Below are 24110 nucleotides of genomic sequence, written 5' to 3' on the forward strand. Positions count from 1 at the left end.
AACATGGTTATAAGACATTTAACATTTTCCGCATCTTTATTTAGTCAGGAGTGTTGGTGTTGATTAAACATGTGTGGTGTAGTTACCATTCATATAATAGTAGCCCAAGTGACTAAAACAATCAAGTATAACATTGGACAGACACAAAACACACAATCTAAACATCGTTTATGGGAAGGAATGGCCGTTAAAGAAAAAAAACAACTTTTAGAACTGTTTAGAAATCATTCTGTTTTAGCGCATGTAGTGTTGTAAAAAAAATGCAATAGATATCACAGGCATTTTAGTTATTTGGCATCTGCCATGTAAACTTCGTAAAGTGAATTTTCAATTCATTAAAATTGAGTAAAGAGTGATGTCTCGAAGTGATTTTTCACTTATAGTGTAGTGGTACAGTCGCCTGACTTTGGTGCGGGCAGGGTGGGTTCAGTTTCCACTCAGTGACAGTGTGAATGTGAGTGAGAATGGTTGTCCATGTCCATGTCTATGTGTGCCCTGCGACTGACTGGCGACCAGTTCAGGTTGTAGTCTGCCTTTCGCCCGAAGTCAGCTGGGATAGGCTGCAGCGCCCCGCGACCCTAACCAGGATAAGCGGTGTTGAAAATCTATGGATGGATAGATGTGGTCACTTCATCTTTCTGTCCTTTATGATCTACAGTGGGTACGTAAAGTTTTCAGACCCCCTTAAATTGTTCACTCTTTGTTATATTTCAGCCATTTGTTAAAATCATCATAAAAAAGAAAGACTGAAATATTACACACCCATAAGTATTTAGACCCTTTGCTGTGACACTCATATATTTAACTCGGCTGCTGTCCATTTCTTCTGATCGTCCTTGAAATGGTTCTACACCTTCATTGGAGTCCAGCTGTGTTTGATTATACTGATTGAACTTGATTAGGAAAGCTCCACCCCTGTCTATATAAGACCTTACAGCTCACAGTGCATGTCAGAGCAAATGAGAATCATGAGGTTGAAGGAACTGCCTGACGAGCTCAGAGACAGAATTGTGGCAAGGCACAGATCTGGCCAAGGTTACAAAAAAATTTATGCCGCACTTAAGGTTCCTAAGAGCACAGTGGCCTCCATAATCCTGAAATGGAAGACGTTTAGGACGATCAGAACCCTTCGTAGAGCTGGCCGTCCGGCCAAACTGAGCAATTGGGGGAGAAGAGCCTTGGTGAGAGAGGTAAAGAAGAACCCAAAGATCACTGTGGCTGAGCTCCAGAGATGCAGAGATGAAAGAAAGTTCTACAAAGTCAACCATCACTCCAGCCATCCACCAGTCGGGGCTTTATGGCAGAGAGGCCCGACGGAAGCCTCTCCTCAGTGCAAGACACATGAAAGCCCACATGGAGTTTGCTAAAAAACACCTGAAAGACTCCCTGATGGTGAGAAATAAGATTCTCTGGTCTGATGAGACCAAGATATAAATTGTTGGCCTTAATTCTAAGCAGCATGTGTGGAGAAAACCAGGCACTGCTCATCACCTGTCCAATACAGTCCCAACAGTGAAGCATGGAGGTGGCAGCATCATGCTGTGGGGGTGTTTTTCAGCTGCAGGAACCGGGAGACTGGTTGCAATCGAAGAAAAGATGAATGCGGCCAAGTACAGGGCTAACCTGGACGAAAAGCTTCTCCAGAGTTCTCAGAACCTCTGACTGGGCTCTGGGTTTGAAGGTTCACCTTCAAAAAAGACAATGACCCTCAGCACACAGCTAAAATACAGAAGGAGTGGCTTCAGAACAACTCCTTGACTGTTTTTGAACGGCCCAGCCAGAGACCTGACTTAAACCCAATTGAGCATCTCTGGAAAGACCTGAAAATGGCTGCCCACCAACATTCACCATCCAACCTGACATAACTGGAGAGGATATGCAAGGAGGAATGGCAGAAGATCCCCAAATCCAGGTGTGAAAAACTTGTTGCATCATTCCCCAAAAGACTAACGGCTGTATTATCTTAAAAGGGTGCTTCTACTAAATACTGAGCAAAGGGTCTGAATACATATGCTGTGTAATATTTCAGTTTCTGTTTTTTTAATAAATCTGCAAAAATGTCAACAATTCCATTTTTTCCCCCTGTCAATATGGGGGTGCTATGTGTACATTAATGTGGAAAAAAAATTAACTTAAATTATTTTAGCAAATGGCTGCAATATAAAAAATAGTGAACATTTTAAGGGGGTCTGAATACTTTCCGTACCCACTGTAATTAAAAAGTAATTGCACTGCAGCACTCAGCGATTTTGGCAGGAGACTTTAAGAAGTCTCTGAAATTTGTACTAAAAGTTTTAATGTACGTATATATGCTTGAGATTAAAGAAATGTTGACCTTGGTCCAAGACTTAAAGAACTATTGAATGGAATGGATGAACATTCTGTTTGATTGATTTTGTTTTATTTTTTTTACTAGTTTAACAGACACGCTGCATAATTTTGCACATGTAATCACATGCAGCTCAAATGGGGAGGGGGGGGGGGGTGGAATTTGTGGATTTGACACCTAATTGGGTCCCTGCATCACACTACAAACACAGGTCAAAACGTAACTATAATAAAAGAGGAATACAGAGTACGTAGCTGACTCAATCACGAAGTGACTAATGAATTCAATGACTGACTGACCAAATCAGTCAGCAACCAACTGACTACCTCACTATTTAACTAACTGACAGACTACCAGTCTTACTTAATAACAAAGTGACTAACTGACTGACTGACCGACTGACTGTGCCCGAATAACTACACAACTGACAGACTCACTAACTAATTGACTCACTAACCAAGTAAGTAACTAGTAAATTATGGGATTGCTGACAACTGACTGACTTACTAAGTAACAAACTAACTGACTGACTAACTGGATGGATGAGGAATTGACTGCTTGAGTTACTAATTGACCGTCCGATTAATGGCCTGCCTAACTTACTGACTGACCAACCAACTGCGCCAAGATAATTATACAGCAGACTAACTGACTTATTGACTAACTAACTCACTTACTGAGTGACCAACTAAGTAACTAACTAATTGACAAACTAACTGACTACCTACCTACACGAATGATAAACTGGAAAAAATTATGACTCAGTGACTGAGTGACCAACAAAATATCCTGATCATTTACTGACTGACTAGCTACAATAACAAACCAACTGGCTGACTAGCTAACTGACTAGCTAACTTGACTAACTGATTAACTCACTGACAAACCAACCAAGTAAAAATTGATTGGCTAACCTATTGACCAACTAAGATCCTGAATAACTCTCTAGCTCACTGACTGACTAACCACCTAAGTAACTAACTGACAAACTGATTGACCGACTATGGATGCTAGCTCTATAATTTCAGTGAGTTTGATTCCACTGTCAAAAACAAAATGTTTCTCTTTTTAAGTGAGGACAAGTGTTGAGGAGGAGGTGACTTGTGGCTAATTGTAAGAAAGAGTAGGCGTTAATAGTCAAAGGGATAGAGCGTACCACCCCCAGGGGTGAGACAAAGAGGATACGCTACCTGTGTTCTGGTGTCCGTCTTCCACTGCGCCTCCTTCCAGGAAAATGTGGAACAATAAGACAAAATAAAGGACAAGAAATCTCCTGAACTCCATTGCGGCTCACCACCAAATAACCACTTGACACAATATACAGTATTTCAAGTATGCACGTTAGAAATGTGATGAAGCATATGATTTGAAAGCTTCAGGATGTTGGACACAAAGATTTTTTTTTTTTTTTGCGGGGGAATATGCTCCTATAGAAAATACATATGAGTCGTGTATTAATTCTTTAAAAAGAATTAAACATCGTATCAATATCTTGCCTTTCTTTTCTTTCTTCTCTTCTTCCTCCACTCCAGCTCCGAGCAGGGTGAAAATGATTCCAGTCTGCGAATTGACGCCCACTGCGGTCACCACCATGCGCCCTGAGCCCTCCATCACATGGGTCCCTGGAGGTAAGATATTGTTATTCATGGTGTTTGCAAAAGTGTTGTTTGCTTTTTTTTTAATATTGTGCTACGCTAATTTTATGAAAAATCCTACAGTAGTAACCATATTTTAAATTTAGTAACCTAAATTTAAGTTCAAATGGATGCCACAGCATAAGACGTATGCAGTTCCTTGTACAACCAATCAGCAAAGAAAGGTAAAAATAATCATAATAATAATTACAAGGGAACTGTTAAATGAAACATAATGAAAGGAAATTTTCATCACACTTTTCCCTCTTTGCAATCACTGGTACCTCTCTGTTGCGGCATCAAATACAATACAAAAACAAAATGAAAAAAAAAAACACAAGCAAAAGACTGGTCTAATCATAATATTTGTATCATTTATATCCCTAAGAGTAACATTCATCCATCCATTTTCCGAACTGCTGATCCTCACTCGGGTCACAGGTGTGGGGAGAACATGCAAATTCCACACAGGCGAGGCCGTATTTGAGCCCGGGTTCCCAGAACCCTGTGTGCTAACCAGTCGTCCACTGTGCTGCCAAGAGTAACATAATTAACAATATTCAATTCAATATAGAGGATTATAGTCTGATTACATTGTTCTAACATTTATCTATAGAAATATAGTTGAGATCTACTTGACAATAATGGAAAATCCTGAAAAACATAGTTAGAGCACACGCAAACACACTCGCATGCACACAAAGTGAGCATGATTAACCTTTGGGAGAATATGGGTGAATTTGAGGCTAATTAACGAAGGCGGAAAAACGGCACACTGCTAATTATCCAAGGAGAAAAAAAAATGCTAAAGAGAGATTAATCCACTTTTTTTATAAAATTTAATCAGAGATATTCTGCGACTCCTACAACTACTGAACGTGATTTATCTCACGCAGCAAACACTTAAAATGCCTCAAGATAAGTTTAGCACTCGCAAAGGGGAAACGTGTCAGCTTCGAGCTTGTAATTAACAACCTTTTTCCTTTGTCTGAATGAATGCCAAGGTAGTGAATTAAATGTATTTAGAGAGAATTCTGTATCTAAAAAGAAAGCTTTTGCCTATAATTTAACCAAAAGCAATCCTCTGAAAAGCAAAATGTTGTACCTTGACTTACGAGTGACCGAAATTAGTTTTTGGAGATACAAGCCATTGCTCGGCCGAAGTTTGCTTGGACTTGCGAGCAAAAACTTGAGATACGAGTACTGTATGGTGGCAGTGAGCTCAACTCGACTAACTACACAACAAGCAGCAGTTTGGCAAATAGTGAGCAATTTGTCAAAAAAGAGGCTTTAATCTATTTATTGTCACACCCAGTTGAAGTTTACTGTTAAACTAAACTAAACAAAGAGAATTACATTTTATGAATTTACAACAACCACATAACATTGCTTTATACAGAAGTCCGCTAGTTTAAAGCTAACACACAATGCATAACAGCATAGACAGGGTAACAAATAGCCTCAGTGTTGCAGTGTGCTAACCCTTTTAGCAACTGATATTTGAACACAAATGGTGAAGCAATACATGTAGACACACAATATAACAAAACTCAAAGGCATAGATTCATCATCCTCTGTGAAAAAAAACTAATATTACTGCACCTTACTGAGTTACTTGGCTGTGAAACGTTTCTTTATTTGTGTCTGTATGTCTACATTATATTGCCCCCTGGTGGCCAAGGCTCACACACCAGAAGGAACACAAGTTGGGGCTGGAACTGAATGGCATTTCCATTCATTTCAATGGGGAATCAAACTGCTGTATTTTCGATTCTGCTACAGTGACACTAGAAAACCGACGGTGTAGTTATTTTTGCAAACATAGTCAATTTATTGAGGTTTTCCATTGGGGATAATATATTAAACCTGAACAATAACTTAGTTGGAATATGTACAAACTGTTAAGCATGACATGTCTTATTATATAAATTGGATGTTTTTTTAATCAATATGAACACCACACTAAGCCTTATTACTGCTGTAAGGATGACTATCAAATTCATAATGAACAACGACAACACCTTTAGTCAGGTGAGTACTGTTGATATTATTTCGATTGCTCAAGTTACAGGAAAAATGTCACTTTTCTACCAATTGCCATGCATCATTTTTGCATGAAATCTTAATAAATTCCCATGAGACCAGGAGGAAGCATTTAAGCGCAACATCTATGGAAACAAAAGTGATGTAGTCTAAGTCGGTGTAATAATTAGTGCTGGAACTTTTTTTTTCTGCACTGCTGGCAACACTGAACCTTTCTCAGTGCCTTTATTACAGTGTAGTGCTGCGTGTGGCCCCTTTAAGAGGGGGAGCAGTAAAGAGAGTGAGGGAACGATAATTGCTTGGTCCCCTGGATGAAATGTTTCACAAATTGCCCGCCTGGTTGTGTTTAAATAAACTGAATTTGCTTATTAGTAACACGTTCAGCAGCGCGCATGCACACCTTAGCTAATGTTAGCGTTGTCTAGTTTGCGTAAGTCTACTTTATCTAACTGAAAGAGGATGAGAAGCGGACTCTGCGGTATTGTGTGATCACATGTTTCTGCACGACTAGTCTAAGTCTACACACCCCTCTTACCAATAAAGTTCAGATGTTCTAGTAAGCCTTTCCTGAAATTGTTCTAGTCAAAACCCTGGCATTTCAACAGGGATGTGTTGACTTATTAGTGCCACTGTATTTGTGAGTTTGTTCACATACCGGACAGCAACATGGGGTCTTTGTCCGCGGCCTTCTTCACGTGATCAGACTCTCCGGTCAGCGACGACTCGTCAATCTTCAGGTCATTGCCTTGAATCAATACGCCGTCGGTGGGGAGCAAATCACCTGAGAGAAAAAAGAAGGGCACTTGGCATAAAACTGACACTCTTGCATTAAAACGGTTGTTCGTGTATAGATTTTTTATTTTTTTTTTGCTAGCAACAATAGACACCAGTGTTGTATGTAGCAAAAATATATATATATACAGGTACATGCATACGTTTAGAATAATAATTAGTTAGGACATATCAGCTCATCCAATAGGAGAGATGGTGGTGGAAAAAAACATCAACTCTATAAATTGATACATGTATAGCTTTTTTGCCAGATACGGTACTACGCTGCTGGTTACTGTTGCTGCTGTTCTCATTCACTTTTTATACATTTATTCATGTACAACTTGCCACTGACATCCACACATTTTTCATTCATGTACAGTTGCCACGTACATTGTTGCTCTCATTCTGCTCAGTCTGATTGTTTGATGTTGCAAATAGATGCGCTTGTGTGCTGCTACCATCCGCTTAGCTGCTGTAAAATTACAATTCCCCCATTTAGGGACTACTAAAGGCTCTTGATAAAGTACCGATAATCAATTAATCAGGAATAACTAGGAACAATTTCGGGAGGAATCAAAGCAAGGCATGCTTGGAGGAGCCCGGTGTGAAAGACACCCATCGTGACCCATTACTTTGGTCCATGTTAAGGCGCCTACCCATTGCATTTTGTTGGCGCAGTACGCAGTAGACAGGTCAGCGATGGGAAAGTTTGCCCATAATTAGTGCTGGTTGCGAAGCGACCAAATAAGAAGTAACATGGTGCCTTTTCCCGCTGGTCTGGACCTAAAGTTGACTGCAGTTCTGCAATTTGTATTTGTCACTGTTTTAATGAAAAGCCCTGGCTTTTCTTATAATAAGGGGGAAGAGGAGGAGGAGATGAGGAGGATATAAAAGAAGATTCTGATAGCACAGCAGGATCTTGATGAGTTTAGGCTCATCTGTGTATGAGCCACAGCTCCACAATGACCACTTTGAAGTGTACTGCATACTAAGCAGGGCACAGTTTCTTCTTGACCACGTCACAGCACGTCATCTGTTTTGTGTCCCAGAGCTAGGGACACTTGGACCCAGTAGTGACTCCTCCAATTTCTCCTCCATGCTGTTTTCGCTGTAGAAGCCCAAATCTCTTGCTGTTTACGCTGAAGTCACTCCGCCACCATCTCTCCTATTGGATGAGCTGATATGGCCTAACAGTGCGCTGCACCCAAAATTGACATTTTTCAATGCAGGCACCACCTTGTGTGGCACCAGGCTTCGCGGCATGGCTCTCCGCTCTTGCGCCGCAGGAGCATGACACAATAAATGGGTTGGTTGATGCCGCACTGCATGGTGGAAAGTGCAGGGTGAACATTACCCTAAAACATATGATACATGATATACAGTGAATCCAGAAAGTATTCACAGTGCTTTACTTTTTCCACATTTTGTTTGAATTGAATTGATTTTGGAATAAGGCTGTAACACAACAAAATGTGGGGGAAAAAAGTGAAGCACTTTGTATACTTTCAGGATTCACTGTACATTCATACATTTTCTATACTGCTTAATCTGTTGAGCGTCACGGGTGAGCAGAAGCAGGGTACAGGGCACACATCGATAAACAACCATTCACACTCACATTCACCCCTATAGGTAATTTAGAATGTTCAATTGCATGTATGTTTTTTGGGGAAAGTGGGAGCAAGCACTCAGAAAAAAACACGCAGTTGGATACCCACCATATTTAATTTGCGCAATGTCGCCCACCAATATGTCCGATACGGGCAGCTGGATGACTTGGCTTCCGCGGACCACCTGGAACTTCTGCTCCTGCTCGATGCGGCTCTGCAGCCCGCGGAACTGCTTCTCCTTGGACCAGTCGTTGAAGGCAGTCACCAGCACCACGCAGACCACCGACAAAAGGATGGCGGCGCCCTCGATCCAGCCCGCTTCCGCCTCGCCCTCGTCCTCCACGCCGCCCTTCAGCGTGCCACAAGCTGTCCAAGGGAGATAGGTATGTGTGGAAAACTGTGCGATTTAACGTGTTTCCACAAATAACTTCTACTCTCATAGAAGAATTACAAATAAATAAATGTATTTAATGTGTGGGCTTGGCAAAGGTCTGTTCTCTATTGAGTGGTCCTATTTGGGAGTGAATCTCATAAACACAATGCCTAACCCAAAATCCCCAAACCACTATAACTGGATATCAAAGATCATGATTAATTTGGTTTGGACGATAAAACACCTCTGGCTGCATTTGAAACTGGAGTCTGTGTTGTGGTCATTAAATTTGCAAAGCGTTTAAATGAAATGTATCATTTTAATATTGACTTTTGTTGCTTTAACCTAGCGTGCAGCAATAATAGCGCAATAACAGCAGCTTGAAGCACTGCTGCTGCTGTCCATGGTGCTGAAGTTCCAATGGAGAACTCTACACTTGTATTCATTTTTCACTTTTCACAATACAGTAATTTATTATTAGTTATTATTTTCCCAGTTCCATCTTGCCATCTTCTTTGGACTGGAACCTTCATCACCTCATGGTGTTGCATAAATAAACTAATAGATGATAAATAATAAAATATCAATTTAAGAATATAAGACATCAAAACAAAATAAAATATTACCTAAAATGTAAAATGGAAATGAAATTTGAAATCACAAAAATATCAATTAAACCTTACATAAGATATCATGTAAAAAAATCATTAAAAATTAAATACTAATAGAAAAATAAACAAAATAATTTAAAAACTAAATGAATATTAAAATGGATTTTAAAATTAGACAATATTCTTATAAAACTAAAAGAAAATACCAACTTAAAAATAAAAATAAACATCTACTTAAAATATAATATTAGATTAAAAATATAATATCACCTTAAAATGATATATAGAATAACCAAACAAGATATTAAGAACTAATATCTAATAAAATATCAACTTAAAAAGAAAATATTAAATATAAAAATAAAACAACTTCAAACATATCAAATACAAAACGAAATATCAAACTAAAAAGAAAATGTAATGTTACATTAAAATAAAATAATACATCCAAAAATTGTCAACAACAAAACACATTTTTAAAATCTAGCGCTATATTGACATCACATAAAGAATACTGATGCAAGCAATCAGTCACTTTGTGCACCTTTACACAGCAAATCATCATCCTGCCTTGTGTGCATATTCCTCTGCATATTCAGTCTCCACCTAATATGCATCGACGAGTTAAAAGGTAGATGTTTTTTTATTTTACGACTAAGTTATGAGCATAATGATTTCTTCAGCAAAAGCCGGCCTCGTTTGCCGAGTGCGCACTACTCACTCTGCTGTCTTAACAGGCAGACGCACAAATGAGAAGACAGTTACCATATCAATATATTTGCGCAGTCTTGCAACTTTTAAGAGTTTAATAATCGATCAATTTATCTGGATAATTTAACCATCCAGCACGCTACACACAAAATATAAATAACACCATTTCTGTTTCCTCTGGTGATTCTCTAAAGTTTTTACACTCCTCAAAATGATGACTTGTCCCTTTTGACGAAGCGGGCCGAGTTCCATTACTCTCGTAACACTGCGGGAGGTGGTGACTTATGGCGCTGACTCAGTGCCTCGTTATGGGTCTTCATTTCCTGTTTCACGGCTCACGGGGCTAATGTATGGACAACTGGCGCTCAAGGTTATTTCTCGACGCAACACTTCATTAACCTCCCGCTAACACGGCCGTGCACATGCAAGTATATGCAGTGAGTCATATGACACGCCAAGCCCCCCACCCCCCTCCCCCCCTACCGTGAAACCTGACCATGAAATTCAGAACCAAACATTTAGGTGTGAGCGTGTGTCAGCAGTGTTATACATTACTTGATTTGAGTAAGAATGATATAATCAGGACTCGTTTTGTGCATTTAAAATGAAATAAAAGACCGCTCAGTAAAGAGTAGACCACCGCTACGGCTGAACAATCCTAAAAATGTCTGTCTGGGGCCAACCTTGTGTAAATGTGTGTTGATTTGTGAATTGAGTTAAAACATAACACACAAATAGGTGCAGATATGGGAAGCGCTCATCAAGACCTTTGATTTGAAATATGACTCATTGTGGTTTGTTGAAAATCAAATAACCAAGATACGGTACGTGGTGAATAGCAAGTAATTCTCTGCCAATTTGTGAGTTGACCTTTATCATCAAGACCTTTAATTTGAAGCATGACTTGATGTGTTTTTTGTAAATGAAATAATACATCCATCCATTTTCTGAGCCGCTTCTCTTCACTAGGGTCGCGGGCGTGCTGGAGCCTATCCCAGCTATCATCGGGCAGGAGGCGGGGTACACCCTGAACTGGTTGCCAGCCAATCGCAGGGCACATACAAACAAACAATCATTCACACTCACATTCACACCTACGGGCAATTTAGAGTTGTCAATTAACCTACCACGCATGTTTTGGGGATGTGGGAGGAAACCGGAGTGCCCGGAGAAAACCCACGCAGGCACGGGGAGAACATGCAGACTCTACACAGGCGGGTCCGGGGATTGAACCCCGGTCCTCAGAACTGTGAGGCAGACACTCTAACCAGTCGTACACCGTGCCGCCGAAATCAAATAATTTATATGGTAAATATTTACCATTAATAATATGTCATCATGGGGCTGTATTGACAAATTAAAGCTCTGGAAAGTCCTCATCCAGACCTTAAATTTGAGATATGACTTCACGTCTTGCAAATCAAAGAACCCATATGGTGAATATGAAGTCACTTTATGCCGTTTGGTGAATTTAATAAGCAGTGGCGATTGGCGATCATTTTGAGATGAGAAAAAAACTTTGTTATACAAAACTTTGTAATACAAAATAATTACAGACCTTATTAAAACAAACTATAAACACATTACAAACATATTTGAACAAAGCAACAAACTGCAAGCATAAAATGTGTAGAAAATCACGTGATACATGCACGTACCTTTAAAAGGCGGGGCCTGGTGGGGCAGCGTCTGATTGGCGAGTATGCATGTGAGCGTGAGTGTGTGTGTGTGTGTGTGTGTGTGTGTGTGTGTGTGTGTGTGTGTGTGTGTGTGTGTGTGTGTGTGTGAGAGCTGTGGCCATAGCAACGTCTGCATGAGTGTGCTTAATAGTTGAAAAGCGCATCGGCGACTGCTCTCCTTTCCCACATGGGAAGGCATTAAAGTAAGTTAAACAGAAGAAGCAACGGAGATAAATAAGTGGACTCACACTCTCCGGTGCTCTCTCCAGGCGGGTGGTAGAAGGAGAGGCCCAGCGAGATGAGGGCGGCCACCTCCAGGATGATGAGGGTGACGTCCTGCAGGGCCTCCCATACCAGCTGCAGGAAGGTTTTTGGCTTCTTTGGAGGTATCAGATTTTTCCCGAATTCTTCTTTCCTCTTGTCCAAGTCATCTTGGGCACCCGTGAGTCCTGAGACAGAGAAGAAAGGCCACGAGGATGGTCATTAAGAGGACGGAACGATTGTGTGGGAACCAAATAATATTGTCATATTCAAGTTGTTGACGCCTTATAAGGAAAAACAAACAATCAATCTATCTGTAGAAAGTCACTGCTCAGGATTCAAAGCATACCACATCGTATGCTAACTATCTATGGAAAGGATACACTCATGAGCCAAAGCATACCACAACTGTATCTATGGAAACGAATCACTGATCATCCAACTAATACCACACCAATCGTTATCTATTTATCCATCTACTCTGTATTTAAAGGAACAGCTCATTATCCGAAGTATACCAATCTATCTATGGGAAGGATACATTCATGAACCAAAGCATACCACATCGTCTTCCCGATATATCTATCCATCTATGGAAAGTAAGAGCTCCTGATCCAAAGCATACCACATCATGTGTTTTCTATCATCAATCTATGTACCTTATGCAAAGAAACTGCACATGATCCAAAGCATACCACATCATGCGTTATTTATCCAACAATCTGTATTTAAAAGAACAGTTCACGATCCAAAGGAAATCACATCATGTGTTAGCGATTTATCTCTCAATCTATGCAAATGAACAGCTCCAGATCCATTTTTTTATTTTTTATTTATCTATCTATCGATCGCTCGATCTCTGTCTATCTATCTATGGAAAGGATCCGCTCAGAATACAATGCATACCAAATTGAGGATGAGGTATCAATCGACCTGTGGAAAAGAACAGGTCATGATCCAAAGCATACCACATCGCTGGCTATCTATCTATGGAAAGAAAGTACTTCTCATTGTTGCGCCATAGTGTGTTTGCACAGCAGCATTGTACACTCTCACACAAGAGCAGAGATTAGCACGACATTATGTCACGCGGTTGCGCGTCACCAGGATCTCCCGGGAGTGCCCCTGGATGGTACCTGATAACGTGTCACGTGTCCGCCTCATCAGCACAAAATAACCAGTGAATGACAAGAGGGGGTGGCTGAAGCATCTAATGAATACGGATGTGCAGAGGAGGGAGGAAAGAGGGGAGGACACAAGGAAAGAGAAGCATTCCCGGCCGCTACGTAGGAGAATGCCCTTGTTACAAATAGATCTGTCTATAAATAGCCTCATTATGTATTCCCTTTTAATTGTCCCTGGGAGAGGGCCTAGCATGCTCTCTCATTGATCTCGTCTCGCATCACACATGTGCGTGCACGTGTGGTTTTTGTGCATCTCGGCGAGTCATGACCGTCAGCACGTGCTCGGCGTGTGTGTGACAAATAATGACCTTTTGATGTCCTTTCAGCCGTGTCGTCAATAAGCACTATTTCCCACTGCATCAAAAGGGTTTATTCTTCCACGGCAGGAACGTGAAATCAATAAATATGCAAATCTCCGCGTGGCCCACATTTCCACGCGGGTGAGGGAGCGAGTTAAAAGCGGCGAAACTGCATGGACTGCTGTTAGCCGTCATTAGCATGGCTAGCAGTGATGTGGCATCAAAAAATAGAATCCGCCGCATGCATATTAATGTTTGGGCTGCGGTGTAATGGGACTTCATGGCTCGCTGCAGCATCCGAGATGAAATTTAACCTCAGTGCTCATGGCGACAAGATTCTTTTTTCAAATATGTATATGTACTTGAAGGTAATAGGGGCTTTTCAGTGTTGTTCAACACTGGAAGAAGAACCTGGCTTTGACCTAAAGGTCAAATGACAGAATTAGCCCCGGATTTGATAACAATATTTTGAAATCTTGATGCCTGTTGTTTTTTTTAAATAGAATGTTGCACAATAAAGCCACTATAGTTAGTAGATATGTAACCAATTTATATGTTACTGACTGTATTCTTTCTGTTAAAACATAATAAAAGGTTACATTAAAGTGTGTTACATTGCATAATGCTGTGTTTCATACTCTGGTGCTGTGTCACGTTATTTTGTGTGGCGTTACATTGTGTTGCGTTACACAGAGTTGCGTTACATTGTGGAGAAAAATTACAAAGAAATTAAAATTGCATTACATTGGCCCATCCCAAGTTGCACTACGTTACGATGTGTTACGTTTCGTTATGTTGCACTACGTGACATTGGTCTGCATTACGTGACGCGACATCAAACTGTGATATGCCTGTTAGAAAGTTAATTACATTATTCTGTGTTATGTTGTGCTGCACTAAATTGCGCTGCCCTGAGTTACATGCCACTATGTTGTGCAATGTCATGTTTAGGTCAAGCGAGATTTTGGTCTGCTGTGTTACGGTTCAGTTTGTTGAAGTGTGTTACACTTTGTTACATTATCTTGATTTTTGTTGCATTATGTTATGCTGTTACGCTGTGTTACTTTGTGTTCTGTTGCATTACACAGAGCTGAGTTACACAATGCTATATTTCAAAATGCAGCATTGTGTTGGACTGCATTAAGTTGTGCTCCGTTACGTCGCGCTGTTTGTTTTTACATTGAGCAGTTAGAATCCAAAACAGTCATTCCTTACTGGAAAATTCTCTGTTAGCAGTCTATGTAGCATTCCGCAGCAGATTTAGTTGGGTGGGATTAATACTTTCAGGCCACCTAATTGCTCAGCCCATGGTCACTGAGAAGTGGACAGAAATAGTGGGCCAATGACTCACAACTACCTGTGATGTGACTCACAACTACCTGTGATGTGATTGAGGGTGAGTTATGTGTCATGTTGTGAAGCCTGGGAACCAAAACAAAATCACACATACACGTACATTATAGATAAATCACATTAATCTATGTGTAAAACATGAGAAAAATTATCATAGTTTATGAGGCAGCGACTTATCAGAAAAACAACAACTGACCTTGACTACAGCATTGCTGATTATGCATCTTGTATCTTAACCTCCTAAATTTGGTTACAAGCCATCAATCCACTTTTTCCATATTTGCTCGCTGCATTCCACAGGAAGGTTATGTAACGACACACACATTCTTAAAGCACATTTTGAATATAGATGATGTGCATTAGAGTGCGACTGATTTTTTAAAATAATCAAACAAAGCATGGAACTAGAGCGTAAATGTTGACTAAGTACGTTGTACTTTGGTGGGCATCAAAGCCAAGCAAAGACTGGCATATAGTAGTTACGTGGTTAACTAAAAACGGTTTTAACCATTGAGGAATCCTGAGGAGAAAAAATGTCCCGTCCCATTGAAAAGCACTCAAAATTATATTTTTTAACCCTCACTTATTTAAATATAAATTAATGCAATGACTTATTTTAAGAAGAGATGTTTTTATATTTCCCCCATACAAAGGTTGCATCAAACGATCACCTTTTCCTGTTTTCTACAAGGACGCCTAACTACAGAAATGACACGTGACATATTGATGTTGGACCTTGCACAACACTGTGACATAAGCACTTAGCCAATTGTTATTGAGTCATGAACAGAGCTGTGACAGTTTCGTCCCTTTATCACCTCTTAAGTAGCCAACAATTTACATGTATTCATGATTTGTTTTTATACTTTAAACAGTCATAATATTATGAGATTAAAGATGTCTTTTGAGGGGAAAAAATGTTAATATGACAAAGTTGTAGTCACATCTTAAAGGAAAGTAATTTATGCTTTTTTTAATGTGCTAATACTAGGGGTTAAAGTTACACTTGCAAAAAATCTGAATTGTTTACAATTACAGCTGTTTTTTTACAGTTGTATTTTATCATGAGAATATATGTTTGTATTTTTCTCTAAGTCTTAATAATATGAGATATTTTAATTTAGTCAGTGGTGGCAAGCGCCATTCATTTGCAGTCTGGATGCAGAGGGGTGAACAACATCTGATCTGAAAGGGAAGTCTCAGAATCTCCAATCTCTAAAGACAACACAAAAATTGCCTTGATTTGTTGCTAGTCTCTTTTTTTCAAACACAGTCACTCAAGGGGTCAGGAATAGTTGCAAAATGTAGCCACAAAGTTTTGAAGTTGGCAACACTGAGTAGCCTCCGGTCATCGTGTTAATGAAAGGCATTTGTATGAGACAGAACCACCCTCCCAAAACTGACTGATTTCAACAAGCGTGTAATTCTTCATCATTTGTGTATTTTGACCGAAGAATGTCAGAGACCTTTTGTTAAGACATATGGTGTTAAATCCTGAAAGGAATTGCATTAGCACTCCTTTAACCGATGTTTGTTTTTATTAATAAAGAAAGCTTCCCCCCCCCCCTAAACATATAAGAAATCAAATGAGCCAAAGGAGTAAAGCATTATGAGAGCTGTTTAAAGGCGGATAGAGAGTATGGCAGCTGTCTGTTCTCCCTCTAATAGTTCATGGCTGCTAATTCACTGATCTGTCAAATGTTGCCTGCTCTGATTCAAATCTGCTGTGACAAACAGCGCCTACCTAACATCCTGTTTCCAAATACACGAGACGGGAACATGAAAACCAAGAGAGAAAAAATGTCCCTCTCTCTCCCGCTGCATGAGACGATTTTTTTCTCCCAGTCAGTAGGGACATGATGGCATATTTTAACAGGGGCTAAAAATAGATCTCCATGGAAACACTATGCGTCCCACTCGTGTGGAAATACCTGCAACTCCAAACCTTGGAGAATGTGTGAATTAAGTGTGTGTGTGGTCCACTTTTATCTGCGTGTCCAGGAGCACGCTTGCAGAAAGCAGGAAAAGATGACTGGGGAATGAAAGTATGAAGTGACCTTTAAATATCCTTGAAGAGCAGCAAAGGGATTATACAGTAGTTTATATTCAAGTTAGTTCTCAAGATATTTATCGCCTGTGCATTTTATTTTGCGCTTTCCCCCCCATCGCCCGCAAATCACCATGGCAACAGGCCGCCGTGATGATCATCAACGTATTGATGCGAGAAAAGTGGAGTGAATCAATATGTCCTCTGTGTATTCTCAGCCTTCACTCTTTGAAAAACGAGCCGGGAATAAAAAGCAGAAACGGCAGCGACGCTTCAAGCGTGACTCAGAGGGAGAAAGCGCAAGAGAGAGCACACGGCGACAGAGAGAGTAGGCCGACTGACTATCTTGAATGATAAGCCATCAGCGAGCGAGCGAACGAGCGCCTAAAAGGTGTCTAATTATCACGCTGCCGATGGAGTGATGGAGAAATGTGTCACAGTGTCCTTGACAGTGACCTACATCATAACGCCAAGTCTGGCACTTACCAAGGAGTATCAGGGAACGCAAAACAGATATACAGTGGTGCCTTGAGATAAAAGTTTAATTTGTTCTGTGAACACACTCCCTATTCAAGTGGGATAGGGACCGGGCCGGACCGCAAATAGCAAAAATCGGATAACTGATGACCATTATAAGCACCAACGAGCGTTTTCAGAGTTGGTTACCTTCCGTATATAGCGGAGTCTAGTAGTCTTTCTCAAATAGAGACTTCTTTTGTATGGAAAAAAAATTTACAATTTTTATTTTTACCTCTGCCATGTAGTTGGTCTTTATTGCCATAGATTTTATTTGTCTGTATGTTTAAGTGCCTCCTTCCTCCATCTTTTTAAATGTTTAATTTTTTAAATTATATTATTTACACTTCAGTCGGCTACAAGACAACAGCGGGATGAGCGAGTATGTCGGCTCTGCTGCCAAAGAAGAAGTCACATATGGGTGGCACCACACTGTCCACTCCCAGCAAGCAATATAAATAAATCAAAGGGATGACACAAGGAAGGAAGTGGACCGCACCCAGCAGCACAGCAGGTCCACCTACTGTTACATGAATATGCACAAAGGACGAGGGAACATCCCAATCAACATACTCGCAGATTGGATGGATGGACGGACGGAAGGACGGACGGACGGACCTGTGGGTGGAGGGGTGAATTACGTGCAGCGTGAGGGCAGCTGATGTTGATGTGTCATGACTTGAGTAACAGCAATTCACATGCAAGCTTACACCGAGCAATGCACACACCATTGAGCAATAAAATCTCCCGGGCCTAATCTAGCGTGCAGGCAAACAACTACAAAAAAACAACAAACAGACGAATGTCAAACCATAGAGCGCACACCTCAGGATTGTACCATGTTTGAGTCTGGAAATAAGTATGACATTTTCTCATTTATTTGTTTTATTTTTACTTTTTGGGATAAGAATGAAACTTTTCTTTCCCTTAAAAAAATAAGATGTTTTTGTCAAGACAATAAGACTTTTTTTCTTTAAAAAATAACAGATAGGAGGTAGACAGCTAGTTAGCTAAATAGCTTACTATCAAGACAGTTAGCTAGCTAGCCAAAAGAGACAGACAGACAGACAGACAGACAGACAGACCGGTCTGAGTATCTCAAGTTTTTTTAAAGTGTTTCACAATTTGTTATCTTGTTTTGCACTTCCAGGCCACTGTAGTTTTCTCTACAGTTTTTTTTTGTCAATTGTATCAAATTCTGACATGGTAATAGAGTTTTTCCTGGGTGGCTTCAGATGTAGCATCATTTTTTATTTTGCTGATTTGTGCTGATATTTAACCCGATAGATTGTATTTTTTCACTAAAATAAGCAAATTCATTGCATTTATCTGCTGTTAGGAGTTCTGGAGCTATCCGATTCGGGGGAGTTGCGAGTACTATTTGTTTACAGCTGTCATTTTTAGAAGCAAATACACGTTCAGTGAGTACACTCCTGCAGCGGTCATAGGCCATATTTAAATTAAGAAAACCTTAGTTACATACAAAGCTTAGTTACATATTAAATATTAATGAGAAATCCGGCCGTCTCATCTGCCAGGCGTAAAAGTCCAACTACAATAGCTTGAAAAACGGCATCCTGGACATTTCCAACCCAAATCATCTTACAAACCATCACCACCACCAAAAGGACATCGAAAAATATAAATCTAAAAATTATATTCAAATTATAAAATAATTATAAAAGAAAAAATATTCAACATAAATTTGATGGCATGGGACCTTTTATTTAACAAAATGTATTTTTTGGAGTGGGGTGTCTTTGATTTTGTTTATTTGTTAGCTAGCAGGCTACTTCCTGGTTTCCTAGTCAAAGACATGGTCAGAGGTCAAGCCATATAAACAAACAAAGCTCAGTCAATCAGTGCTGCCTGTCCCATCACGTCTCATTCACTGTAGCTACATAAATTAGCACTAATGCTAAAACCAACAACACAAGAGGTGTCCTGGCTGGTCCAACCAACCGACCATTTAGTAGAATTTGCAAGGTCACCATGACAATGACCTAACGACCGATCGACCCTCTTCTTTACTAGCCAGACGTTTTAGTTTTAAGGCCAAATTTGTTTAGCTGTCAGGCACGGTGCTCTATGAGACTGACTCATGCGAGAGATAACGGAGTGGAGTGAGAGAACACAGCTCACAACTCCCTCTTTCACACACGCACGTACACACACAAACGTGCATACACACAACGACACGCGCACACACTCGTCACTCTAATGTCACTTCACAATGTATGTGGGCATCAATGTTCGGGACAATTTTATAAAGACGAAACCAATTGTGTGAGAAGAACAATTGAAGAAGTCATCCTACGTTAAATTTGGCATCTTCTGACCAAAACACACAATCACACACACATACACAAACATGCAGACACATATATACACACACACACACACACACTCTTTTGTTTCCATGACAATGATTCTTGCAGCTTCTACTTTTCCTTTCGGCTTGTCCCGTTAGGGGTCGCCACAGCGTGTTATCCTTTTCCATGTAAGCCTATCTGCCGCATCCTCCTCTCTAACACCAACTGCCCTCATGTCTTCCCTCAGTACATATATCAACCTCTTATTTGGTCTTCCTCGAGCTCTCTTTTCTGGCAGCTCCATCTTCATCATCCTTTACCAATATACTCACTCTCTCTCCTCTGGACATGTCCAAACTATCGAGGTCTGCTCTTTCTAACTTTGTCTCCAAAACATCTAACCTTGGCTGTCCCTCTGATGATCTTATTTCTAATCCTATCCAACCTGCTCACTCGTAGAGAGAACTGCAACATCTTAATTTCTGCCACCTCCAGCTCTGCTTCCTGTTGTCTCTTCACTGCAACTGTTTCTAATCTGTACATCATGGCTGGCCTCACCTCTTCTCACCCGCTAGAATTATGTTGAACGAGCTGTTAAAAAACTCCACAGCCACCTCTCCTAGATGCTTCCATACCGCCATAGGAATGTCATCAGGACCAAGTGCCTTTCCATTTTTCATCCTCTTTAATGCCTTTCTAACGTCCCCCTTACTAATCATGGCCACTTCCTGGTCCACCACACTTGCCTTTTGTACTCTTCCTTCTCTTTCATTTTTGTCATTCATTCCAGTCCTCAAATTATTCTTTCCATCTCTCCAGCACTCTACTGGCACCAGTCAGCATATTTCCCACTATATCCTTTATCACCCTAACCTGCTGCACATCCTTCCCATTTGTATCCCTTTGCCTGGCCAACCTGTATAGATCATGTTCTCCTTCTTTAGTGTCCAACCTGGCGTACATGTCATCATATGCCTCTTGTCTGGCCTTTTCCACCCTTATCTTTGCCCTAAGTCGCATCTCCATGTATTCCTTTCTCCTCTCCTCGGTCCTCTCAGTGTTCCACTTCTTCTTAGCTAAACTCTTTCCTTGTATGATTTCCTGTACTTTGAGGTTCCACCACCAAGTCTCCTTCTCCCCTTTCCTACCAGAAGATACACCAAGTACTCTCCTGACTGTCTCTCTGATCACTTTGGCTGTAGTGGTCCAGTCTTCTGGAAGCTCCTCCTGTCTAGCGAGAGCCTGTCTCACTTTTTCTCGAAAAGCCTTACAACACGTTTCCTTTCTCAGCTTCCACAACATGGTTCTCTGCTCTGCCTTTGTCTTCTTACTATTCCTCCCCACCACCAGGGTCATTTTACACACCATAATCCTATGGTGTCTAGCAACACTCTCCCCTACCACTACCTTACACTCCTTCAGATTACATCGTCTGCACAAAATGTAATCCACCTGTGTGCTTCTACCTCCACTCTTGTAGGTCACCCTATGTTCCTCCCTCTTCTGGAAGAAAGTGTTCACTACAGCCATTACCATCCTTTTTGCAAACTCTACCACCATCTGTTCCTCCAAGTTCCTTTCCTGGATGCCAAATTCATCACAATGATTCTTGTAGTTTTTTGTTAATCCTTTTTGAAATGTGGGAAATTATATAAAACAATTATGAAACAACAACAAAAACACATTTAAAAGACATGTAATAAAGGGATATAAATGCGGCTTGCTTTTCAATTCATTGGACTTTTCATCCATTTCAAGTCTGAGAGTGCACAAGTGTGTTGTTGTGATAGGCCTGAATTTTAATCCTGCATGTAATGACTCACAGTGAACAGCTATAATCAGTCATGCTGTCCAAAGCATGGACCAAATGTTGGTTTTTGAGTCATACTGGATGGGTAAATAAGTGCATCCATTCATTGTCGATACTGCTTGTCCTCATTAGGCTCACGGGTGAGCTGAAGCCTATCCCAGTTGACTTTGGGTGGGAGTCAGGGCTAAAGCCCACCCAAAACTTGCCTTAGCCCACCCTATGGCTTCGTCCTCAAAATATTTTTTTGCCTGCTAACTCTTTTTTTTATGCTGAAGAATGAACAGGCTCAAATGGTCCAGTAGTTAAATCGAGTCAGGGCTGGACTGGCAATAGCGCACACCAGGCAGGTTTCTGGTGTTGATTGCGATGCTGTTGTTGATTTTTTTTCCCCTTTTTTTTCCCCCACTAAGAGACCGGACCACAATTTATAAGGGACGGACCATTTGTCCAATTCCAATATGGACAGTGAATTGAACCAATCAGAAGTTGGACAAAGTGGCCCGCCCAACCTCTTCATGAAATGTGAAAGGGGCGACCCATAGGTCCATCTTCAATATAGACGGTGGACAAAAGTTGCCCCACTCCTTCCATGCGCTCTCTCATCTCACTCTGGCTGAAGCTGAATAGATTGGAGAATCTCATCTTAGATGTTGTAAAATGTGCTAACATCACAGGTATGTTCACTGGCTGTGGCCTCCACGTTTGTGACATTAATGCTCCTGCAACAGCAGGTAGAACAGGTGAGCAACGGGAAACTGCATATAGTACTGCCAGTAAGCAGGTTTTGACTTTGAGATGAGGGCGGTAATGATAGCTAGCATCCATTACATTACATGTATTGCGCAATGGCGATTGATTACTATTACCAATTTACATTAATACTAACCAATCGCCATTGCTCATGACATTGTAACATTCCGTACTCCCCAAAATCTTGCAGTCACAGTACCTTATTCTGATAAATTGCAAATTAACGATTCAACATTTTCAAATCAATGAAAACTGAGTATGAAAACTGGGACAAGATTTCTGCCACCCCAAAAATATCACTTCAACACAGTTCCTTGACACTCTTAGGCGGCATCTTAGGGCATCTCAGAAAGAGTACAAAACTGCAATTTGTTTTTTTATTATTTATTTTTTTTTTAAAGTTTTTTAATGAATACTTGGAGAAGGTTTCCACACAAAAAGCGTCAAATATGTGAATTTGTGAATAGTGAACCATAAATATGCGGGGGACTACTGTACTGTTGGTGCAGTAGCGTGGGCATCCATTTGATGTGTGATTTTTTTGCAATGTGTTGTCAAACACAGACAAACAGACTCACAAAATAAGCAATCAAATGCACACAATACGCAACTCAACAACCCTCGGAAATATATGAAAAGTGAGAGTGCACTTTACAAAGTGGGAGGAAGGGTGCGTGACCATCTTGTATCACCCATCTGGGTGTAAGTCTCTGGTTTCAGCCCTGGGATCAGATACACTTGAAACACAATAGGGGGGACAACCATTCATATCCAAAGTAGCAGAGAGAGTCATGAAATAGTCATGACAGGTAAGCGAAATGGACAGCTAAATCAGCGATTGTATGAACATACTGGCATTTTCTTTTTTTTAATGAATTAAAGGTGACATTATGGAAATGTGACTTTTTCTTTTGTATACAAAAAAGTTGGGTCTCTGGAGTGCCTGCCCACCAATCAAGTGTGAAATTAAACAACCAAGTAACGTGTCTGTGAACAGCAATTTAGAATTTTACTGAAATGTGATGTCATAATCCAGCTAGGTGGCATTATAATAACCGCCCCACACTGAGTTTTTACGCCCATGACATGATCAGCTAGGCTGGGCAAAGATCCAGAACCACTTTCAAGCAACAGCTAGAATAACTACAATGTTTGAAACACTCATTTAGAGACATGCAGAAACACCACATCCCCATTGGTAAGAAGCCCCTGCTATCATGTCGAAGCCAAAAGGTAAGCAGAGTTGCACTGAGTTTATGTGTTGAGTTGTATGCGCAGATTAGTGTTAGCTAACAACTCTGACATAATTGTTCTGTGAAGTTGTCAATGCAGTGGCAGTGGGGGTTATTTGTGTTTAGTGATGTGTCCATGTGCTACATACACAAAGTGTACTGCATGAAATGCTGCCTTTACGGTTTGAAATGCTTTCATTGAAATGAATGAAATGCTCTCTGGGCATGGTCATTGGTCCAGATAATATGTGGCGGTGAGACAGGGCCAAAAAAAAAAAAAGACAGTGTATGTAAAGTGTTTCACAATCGTATCTCTTGAAATATTCTGACAAAAGCATATAAGACATGTTAATTAGATTTTTTTTTATCATGGCTCATTTAAAGCATAGTGTGTGTGTTTGTGTGTGTGTGTGTGTGCGTGTTTTCAATTAGGCCCACAAGCACTAGAGCCATAGGAACAATGGTAGTGTATTGAGCTATGTTTGACTGAAGTGTCACACGACTGAGCCTGTGAAATCCTTTCCAAAACAACAACAAATGATCCATCTGCCACATGGATTCATCTCCGTCAATACTCCTGAA

The 24110-nt window shown here is 40.5% G+C and overlaps 1 protein-coding gene across 11 annotated transcripts in view; it reads right to left on the reverse strand.

Annotated features, from left to right (window-relative positions):
* The window catches only part of atp2b2 (ATPase plasma membrane Ca2+ transporting 2), a 122085-nt gene that overhangs the window by 49634 nt on the left and 48341 nt on the right, over nt 1-24110 (reverse strand). For 8 of the 11 annotated variants that reach the window (XM_061783481.1, XM_061783480.1, XM_061783479.1 and 5 more), the window contains 5 exons: nt 12013-12213; nt 8499-8756; nt 6662-6787; nt 3826-3951; nt 3520-3552 (listed from right to left, as the gene is read on the reverse strand). In XM_061783481.1, coding sequence (XP_061639465.1) covers nt 3520-3552; nt 3826-3951; nt 6662-6787; nt 8499-8756; nt 12013-12213 — 744 coding nt within the window. The remainder of the gene's footprint in view (nt 1-3519; nt 3553-3825; nt 3952-6661; nt 6788-8498; nt 8757-12012; nt 12214-24110) is intronic. The other 3 variants (XM_061783486.1, XM_061783482.1, XM_061783487.1) reach the window with 1 other exon arrangement.

This window comes from Phyllopteryx taeniolatus, chromosome 9 (genome assembly GCF_024500385.1).
Source record: "Phyllopteryx taeniolatus isolate TA_2022b chromosome 9, UOR_Ptae_1.2, whole genome shotgun sequence".
NCBI lineage: Eukaryota > Metazoa > Chordata > Actinopteri > Syngnathiformes > Syngnathidae > Phyllopteryx > Phyllopteryx taeniolatus.